Genomic DNA, 8,834 nt, shown 5'->3' on the forward strand with positions numbered 1-8,834 from the left:
CATCCGTCTTCCTCTTCCTCTCACTTCTTTTTCCTTCAACTTTTCCCTCCTCCTCTTCCTCTTCATCCTTCCTTTTTTTCGGCTGTGGTAGGTTGTGATGGAGGGTTACTTTGTGCACGGCACCAGAGGGCACATCTGGATAGACAACATCCACATCAGCTCGAGCACCCCACTGACGGAGTGTACACGTAAGTCGCACATATGCTTTGTTTCTTTATTTTTGCTTCTTCTTGCCAAAAATCTTTACAGATAAACACACACACACTCATGACACATTATCTCACCCTCCTATCAGTCTACTGCTCCCTACTACCACCTCGACTTTCAGTCGTAAGGTCCTTGAGCAGTGACACACATGAAGTGAGAAACACCAGCACCACCACACACCAATCCTTCACTCGCCCTCCCATCCCAGTTTCAGAGACAGCCTCTCCTCCAAAGAGCCCACCGAACACAGAGATGAAAGCAGGAAGAAGAGGGAGGGACAGCGTTTACTCCTCCACGAAAAAAGAAAGAAAGAAAAGAAACGAAGAATAGGAAAACTAGGCCATAAACGCCCCGTGGGCCCCGGCGATGCTAATCTATGTTTCATTAGATTTCTCTTCTCTTTCTCCCTCTATCTCTCCTGCGCTCCCTCCTCTGTCGTATTTGTAAACAGAGATTTTCCCGAGCCATCAAAGGGAATTACTAGACAGGCTGTTTCCCAAGCAAGTTTCTGGGTGCCTCGCACGAGCCGAGCTCCAGTGTAGCCTCCCTAATCTAGCCTGAGCAGGGGCTTCGGAGAGGGTGTTAAACAGATCAGAGACCAAGCCGGCGGTTCGGAGCCAAAAACCTGCCGTCATCACTTCTGACTGACGTCCAGTGTGCTTTGGAGCCGGACCACAGTGGGAACATGGCGGCGGGGGTGGGGTGGCAGAGTGTAACAGAGGGAAAGTGTGTGTGTCTATGTGTATGGCCAGTGTTTTTCTGTGTGTTTGTGTTGAGTCATTTTTATATGTCTGTGTGTGTCATGCGAGTCCTGAGAGAGTCTAAGCAGCACAGCAGCTTGGAAGGCAAAGATGATAGCCCAGCCCCCCTCCTGCTTCCCTGCTGCTGTGTTTCCTCCTTCCTCCCTTCCCTCTCCTCCTTTGCCACTCCCAGAGCATGCTGGGATGTTGCTTATCACCAAACACAGTTGAGTTTTTCACAGTACGTCGGCGTTCCCGCCAAAAGGCGCCAGTTCCCAAGTCGGACCCCCTGCTCCTTTACTCCCATTCTCTCTTTCTCAACCCCCACCCCCAGTCACACACACACACACACACACACACACACACACACACACACACACACACACACACACATCATGTACCACACACTGAGACACACACACACACACATCATTTCTCTGTGTTTGCATTCCAGGCAATCAAAGTGAAGGTTCTGCTCTGTGCATTCACAGCCCGCTCCAGTTTTACTGGACGCTGCAGATAAACAACTTGAAATGTGTGAACTTTGCAAATGCAGACACACACATACGCCCATAGCCTATACACTATACACTCCCGTCTCAAATTCCTGGCAACCACAATATACTCTGTTTGAAACAGCGTTCTAGCAGAGAATCACTGTAAATGCCATAATTCATGTGCGTTATCTGAGGAATTAACTTAAAATTTCCTCAGGAGGAGTTTGATAGTCTTGTGACATTTGGGTGACATTTGGCTGACTTTTTCTCTTATATTTAAAGTTATCTAACAGCTGTCTCGCTCTCTCCCCCCTCTCTCTCTGCTCCTGTCTCCCGCCCGCCTCTCTATCCTCACAGAACCCTTCGCGGCTTTTCCTCCCGAAAATCCAGGTGAGTCTGACTTTGGTGTGAAGTCACTTCTCCTGTGGTCTTGCTTCCTGCCCGTCGGTATGCACTAGCCTGGGTTTCTTTTTTTGCTTGGTCTGAACCACTAAAAGAAAAACCAATTAGTCTAAATCACTCTTTTACACTGACAGCACAGAAGCCGAGTCTGCCACAGCTTTGTGATTCCAGACTTTTTAAAGCTGATTCGCCACGTCACCGGCAGCATGTAGACGTCTCAAAATGAGTACTAATGGCAAATATTCACCAAACACCAAATTAATTTTGATCAAATTTTAGTGAAGTTACAGGATAGATTGCTTCAGTAGCTCATTGTTTTACCTTGTCAGTTTTAGCAGAAACAAAGGATTGGTCTCAAAAGGAAAGACTGTACGTGCGAAGGAAGCCGAATCCGGCACGGCATAAGGAGTCATATTTGAAAAGGGCTACATATTCTCTGTTCTAGGCTTCCTGACACAGCCTGAAGGGTTTTAAATAACTGTCTGCCTCATGAAAAATATTTAGAGCATCCTAGGAGACCCTATGAGATTGATGTTAGTGTTTTGGCATCTCATAATGTCTTCCAATAAGATAAGAGCTAGGAGGCTTCAGTGCGAATGTGATGTGTGTGCATTTCTTCGGCTTTTCTACTCCTCTGACTTCACACACGCGCACACATATAGCACACGGTGTCTAACCCTTGACAAACACACACATTAATATCATCACACACACACCAGCGTCCCCAGTGGAAAGCAATCAGATAGAGTGACTGAGCAGCATCGAGCATGGGTGTCTCTGTCTCCTCTCCCTAAGTCAGCTCTGCCTAATGAGTGTGTGCAGTGTGAAGTAGCAGGAGCACGCACCATTTCCCCCTGTAATTATGTGACACGGTCCAAAAATCAGGATGTATTCAGCCCCGCTTCATTTTCCCTTTAGTTCAGTGTGACATCCTACATACAGCTTCTCCACATCAGCTTTGGAAAGAGCATGTGGGCTTCTTCTTCTTTTTTTTTTTTAGTTTTTCCACTCTGTCTACAAGGGTTTGTTTTAGTAGACTTGGATAGAGGAGTAGAGGCCTCTTGGAAGCCGGTTAGCTGGTTCTTACCAAAAATTTGAGAATTGGGTGGGGGAGGGGGAACTCAATCCAGGAGCAGCAGAAGAGTAGAGGATCTGTGGAGATGGTCTCCGAGGAGACAGCTCTTTGGCTTGAGAAGGAGAGGACTGGCCAGGATGCTGATGCATGACAGACAAAAAACACACAAAAAAGGAAAATGAAAAACCAAGAACAGAGAACAGGATAAATTATGTACTCAAAACAAAATCTGACAACTCGAGCCAGCTAAATAACAAATCCCGGTCCAATATGAGCTCAGAGAGTGAGAGAGAGAGTGCGAGCTCTGGAACGCTGGATACCCGTGTGATGTTCCCGCTGATCCTTGCATGGTTCTGAGATGATATCAAGGAGCTGTTTGTGACTTCCTGTGCCAGTGTGAAACAGGAAGAGGAAGCTCCTTAAGTCAATGTGTGTGCGTGCTTTTATGACTAATTATTTTGGCTTTCGTTTCACACCAAGAAATCTCACTGGAGCTTTGTTTAAAAAAAATAAATAAAGAAATAAAAGAAATAAATCGCTTGCATTGCACTTGATTGGATCCAACTATTGGAGCGATTTCAAACCAAATCTCTTGACGATCTTGGTGTGAAAACTTGTCCTCCAATTGCAACCCAAGCTACGTGACAGAGATGGATGCATTTCTTTCTTTCTTTTCTGGCCTTGGAGATGTCTTTCTTTCTTTCTTTTTGCAACTGGCATGCTTGTGCATGCTCACACGAGGTGCACGAACAGGGATAGAATCAGACGAATTCAGTGTTAAAAAGTGAAAAACAAGTGCCACTCCTCTCTTTTCCCGCTGGCCAATTATTCTGTATCTCTCCACCAGGGGGAGGCGTTCCTGTGCCTCCCTTGCCCATCCACTGGTATTACATTATGGCTGCCGGGGGTGCCCTCCTTCTCCTGGCAGCGGCCATCTTGGTCAGAGCACTCTGTTGCTGTCGACAACACCTGGCCACCAAGAAGAGCCAACTGTCTGTGGCCTATCACAGCTCTTCGCAGTGCTTCCAGTACTCTAACTGGTCCTCCAGTATGGCCACCCCCGGGGTGGAGCCGGTCCTGACGGTGAGGTTGGACAGCCGGGACCGACACCGTACCCTCTGCTAAAAGCGAAGCGCTTATAAGCTGCACTGTATTCGTCAGAGGACGACGCCGACCGGCGATGGCAGTGAGAGTCGTGGCGCAGCAAGATCGACGAACCCTCACTTGCTTTAGTTTACAGCCCCCAGCGGTGATGATGACGACAAAGACATTGTCCTAAATTGCTGAGTGATATTTTTTTTTTTTTTTTTTGGCAAAGGAAACACTGTGGCCTCTCTCTCTCGCACATGCACGCTCTCTAATGGATGTAGCTTCGGTTGCTGTTTTTCCTTCCCTGTTCCATTAAGGAGTTTTGCTGTTGACATTTCACACTATGCTGCTCCTGATGAGAGAACTGAAGACTGAGTAAGTTATTTGTCTGAACAGCTTGATTCGGACCATTGAGTACCGTCTGGCTCCTCATAACCCCAACGGTCCTTCTGGAATGACCCCAACGTGGACACACACACAGGCATGCGAGGGGGAAGAGGACGGGGAGGGGATTTTGAGCTGGTTCCGCTGCAAGGAGCCAGCCAGAGCTGCCAAACCACGAGGCTAAAACAAGACCCCAGAGACACGAGGAACCCTGCAGTGCTGAGAGAGGGAGAGACGGGGGGAGGGAGGGGGGGAGAAAACTGTGCTAGCTGTGGAAATGATCTGGCAAGGCCCAGAAAATGAAGCTCTTGGTATCTCTGTAATAACACAACCACAGGATAGTTGCAATATGAGTTGTGCCAATAGCGAGGGTGTTTGTAAAAGAACAGAAATGGGATGTGTGGAGGGGGGGGGGGGGGGGGGTCCATTGTCCTTTTCAACAAAGCATGTGCACATTTACAAAAAAAAACCTCACAAAAATACAAAACAAAGGAATGCAAATCCATCATACTTAAAAAGTCCTGCATCGCAAACGGAGTTAACCAGCTCCGTTTGATTGAACGTCTCATCTTTCTCTCGATAAAGGCATCAGTCAGTGATGGATGCGGCTGTCTTCAGTGTTTCAGTGTTTCATCTTGAATCTCTTGTGTAATAAAGCACGTTGTACCACTCCCATTCATGCTTCATACCACCCACTCCAGTTGTTCTCCGTGTCTTTGAGCCGCCCAGATGAAAGCCGTGCCTGAGCCGAGCCTTGTCGTGTTTTCCAGTGTGAATATGTGCTTGTTGTTTTTAGGGTTGTAAATAGACACATCTGTCTGCCATCGCCGCTTCGATCCTTGATTTACGCTCCTACAAATCCCACAATGCCGCCGGACCAGCTGGAAGCCATAAGCGAAGTGTTTTTGCCTTATGTGTTCATCCTTGAGAGGAATCCGAGATATTACAAAAACCAGAGCAGAGAGTTTCAGCCATTCAGGGTTGGGGTTTTTTTTTCCCTTTTTAGTGCCATTATTGGCCGGTGACATAAAATAAGACACAGCTAATGCACTTCTCGCTAATATTTAACACATATGGGCTCTAAAAACCCATTTTTATCGTGTAATTGTCACCGAGATAGACACACTAGCGGCAATTTCTCTCTCATCAGTTGGTACAGAGGTGATGAGATCTGACACGAGCTCAATTTAACACCCTGGATTGAATGAAATTGAGGTCTTCACTCTGTAGCTTAACGGGGCGTGCTTTCCCTGGTTTGTCACTGCTGCAAAAATCCATCACCTACAAGCCCGCAGCTCAGCAGAAATGCACCTCAATTTGTTGTCACAATTTAGAAGCTGCACTTTTTTCTGGCACACTTTGCCCATGTGCTTTTAAATCAACTTGGGGGGAGGAGGGACCGGACACCCTACTCGAGCCATCTCAACACCATTATGCTTCCAAGCCTCTAATAGTCGTAATTAGTTAATGGACAGATAGCATTTATTAGGTCTGCGGTAAGCACTTTTCCCTCCCATCAACCGCACCTCGATCGCCCAATCCCCTGCCAACTACCAGTTGCCCTGGAAACAGTATTAATAATGCCGGTGGCCATCAGAGACCAGCAGATCTAGACGTGTGCCTTGCCAAGCAGCTACTCCCACTCCTGACTGCTCGCCAAGAGCAAGCGAGCCCAAACACACACTCACATGTGCGGACACAAATGTGCACAAAGTTAAAAGAAAACCCACCTAAAGTAGAAGTACTCTCAGGCTATTGGGCTCGAATAAAGTGCTGGGAGGGAGGGCTTGCCACAATTCAGACACTCACATCCACGTCAATTTTCAGTTCACACCACCTGGCAGACCTGTTACTTTCACACAAAGCACTGTCACGAGCAACTGCTGACATTTTGTCTCCATTATTTTTCTCTTCTTTGATGATCTAATGCACCGGTCGAACAGTAATGATGATTTCAGCAGCGATAATGACGGGAATTGTTAATGATTTGATGACATGTTTGCATTGTTATTCACACTGAATGAGCAGTCTTACACCATCGATATACCATGTGATGACTGTGTGTTTGACAGGAATGTATCTTAATGATCTTTATTATTAATAAAGTCGTATTTTTCTATTTATAAGTGTGTGTATGAGTATAAATGTGTAATATCAAAATTAGCAGCAAATATAAAGCAGTTAACGGTATGCAAAGGGTTGCTGTTATTTCTGGTGATTGTGTAAAAAGACACTGAACTCGAGTTAGGCACTTGGCGAGCATTTAAAGGAAACCTTGCAGAGGCAAATGCAGAGGCATGTTTTTGTTTATTTGTTGTAATTACAGCTAGAATTATGCGTAAATCGGATTGGTGTTTAAAGTCGGTGTGTCCTGTGCTTCTGTCTGATAGTTAAGGGACCAGGTGGCGATGGACGAATTTACGGTGGCCCGCTAGGTGGAGGTAAGACACGGAGCTCACACCAGTACCTTTTTGTCATTTCTATAAAGTACTTTTATAAATTATAAAGAACATTTCTGTAAGTTATCTCCCTTGTGGCAGATGGCTATACCTGGTTCTGATGGAGGTTTCTTCCTGTTAAAAGGGAGTTTTTCCTTCCCACTGTTGCCAATTGCTTGCTCATAGGGGGTCGTCCAATTCTAGAGGTTTTCTCTGAATTTTTGTAGGGTCCATACCTTACAATATAACGTGCCTTGAGGCAACTGTTGTTTTGATATTAAATGGCACTACATAAATGAAAATTGAATTGAATTACCTCTGTTCGGACTTTAGTTTCTGTTTGTAAACGAGTCTTCTACTCACAACAATTCATGACTTTAGTGATGTTTGATACAATCTTTTCTCTTTAGTAAGTCAAAAACATCGCAAAAGATCAGGTAGGGTCAGGAAGTCAAGTTTACCTGCACTCCTGACAGATCACTTGATCTCATTAACAGCAGTTTACCTGTAATTGTAAAATCTCGTATTTACGTTGATTTTTCCAAGCCACTTTGCAACCCACCTCCCCATGTCATGTATATCATCATTAACTGTAGCAATAACAGGTTTATACAACCACTCCTTGCCTGTCATCATACTAACCTCCCGTTTTTGTCACAGGTTTACAGTTCCCAGAGAGGAACACGCCATCACCGTCATCCGAGCCTCCAGTCACGCGTGTCTCAGAAAAGGACAACTCGTGGCTGTACACCCTTGACCCCATACTGGTCACAATCATCGTCATGAGCTCTCTGGGCGTCCTGCTCGGAGCGGTGTGCGCCGGCCTCCTGCTGTACTGCACCTGCTCCTACAGCGGCCTGTCGTCCCGCTCCTCCACCACCCTGGAGAACTACAACTTCGAACTCTACGACGGCCTCAAGCACAAGGTCAAACTCAACCAACAGCGCTGCTGCACCGAGGCGTGAGAAAGAAAAGGCGATTCGAAAAGGAAAAGGAAGATGGAAAGAAAGAGAGGGATGACAGTCACCCTGTGAAAACCTCCCGCTATCTTCTTCATTTTGCTTCAGTTCACTTTATTCCTCAGCAGCGCAGATCCCAGGATGCACAGGCAACAAGAAAGCCACTTTCGAGCTCAAACGAGAACTTGTTTTCCTGTTTCGGAAAGCATTGCACAGTCCAGTATTGGTAGTTCTATGGCAAAATGAACCACTGAGTAAAAAACTGATGGACTGTTCCGTTCTGGGCCTAAAAAGTAAATATCTACACATATCAAGTACAGATTCTTGGTCCACCAACAGAGAAATGTTTATAGATGCATCATAGATTTGTATGAGGTCTAGTTTTGAAAGTGGATACTGTAAACTACACAAACAGCGAGGCAGACACATCGTGTTGGAAAGGTGGTAGGTTAGGAACGTGCTTAGAAAGCGTCTTTTTTTCTTTTGTTTTTTGGATCACGTGTGAACACAGTGGCCTAGAAGTTAGCTCCTTGGTGTGGACCGTTGGCTCCTTTGTTCTCTACGTATCAGCCTCAGTTATCCTCTTAGTTCCTGACAGTCTGTGGTCTATTTAGTCACCGACGCCCCTCGAGTTTGTCTCACTGCTCAATCACTTTCTGTTTTAATGTTTTAGTTCTGGCCTGTTACCCAGTCTGGCAGATATGTTTTGTTTTTTGTTTTTTTAATGAAGCAAAGGAAGTGTGTGTGTGTGTGTGTGTGTGTGTGTGTGTGTGTGTGTGTGTGTGTGTGTGTGTGTGTGTGTGTGTGTGTGGGGAGGGGGGAGGGGGGCTTTTTAACACATTATTTTACTGGCAGAGATGTTCTTGTTAGATTTAGTTGTCGGAGACTGTTGTTGCCGGTTCCTGTCAAAGAGAAGGTCACGTTTACATTGCGGTTAATGGTAAAAGGTCAAGGAGCTTTGGTTGGTGCAACCTATGGATTGCTGGTAAGAGTGTGAAGCACTGTAGAAAGAGAAGGAAAGAGAGACTATAAGAGACTATGAC

At 45.9% G+C, this 8,834-nt stretch overlaps 1 protein-coding gene across 2 annotated transcripts in view; it reads left to right on the forward strand.

Annotated features, from left to right (window-relative positions):
• Positions 1-8,585, forward strand: part of nrp2a (neuropilin 2a) — a 59,512-nt gene extending 50,927 nt beyond the window's left edge. Inside the window, exons 15-18 of one of the 2 annotated variants that reach the window (XM_082525118.1) lie at positions 92-188; positions 1,802-1,834; positions 6,785-6,835; positions 7,493-8,585. In XM_082525118.1, the coding sequence (XP_082381244.1) occupies positions 92-188; positions 1,802-1,834; positions 6,785-6,835; positions 7,493-7,797 (486 nt within the window). In that variant the 3' untranslated portion in view covers positions 7,798-8,585. Of the gene's footprint in view, positions 1-91; positions 189-1,801; positions 1,835-3,768; positions 4,633-6,784; positions 6,836-7,492 lie in introns of those variants that run through there. The other variant, XM_082525119.1, reaches the window with a different exon arrangement.
• The last annotated feature ends 249 nt before the right edge of the window (positions 8,586-8,834 follow it).

This window comes from Aulonocara stuartgranti (genome assembly GCF_965226115.1).
Source record: "Aulonocara stuartgranti genome assembly, chromosome: 23".
In the NCBI taxonomy this organism is placed as follows: domain Eukaryota; kingdom Metazoa; phylum Chordata; class Actinopteri; order Cichliformes; family Cichlidae; genus Aulonocara; species Aulonocara stuartgranti.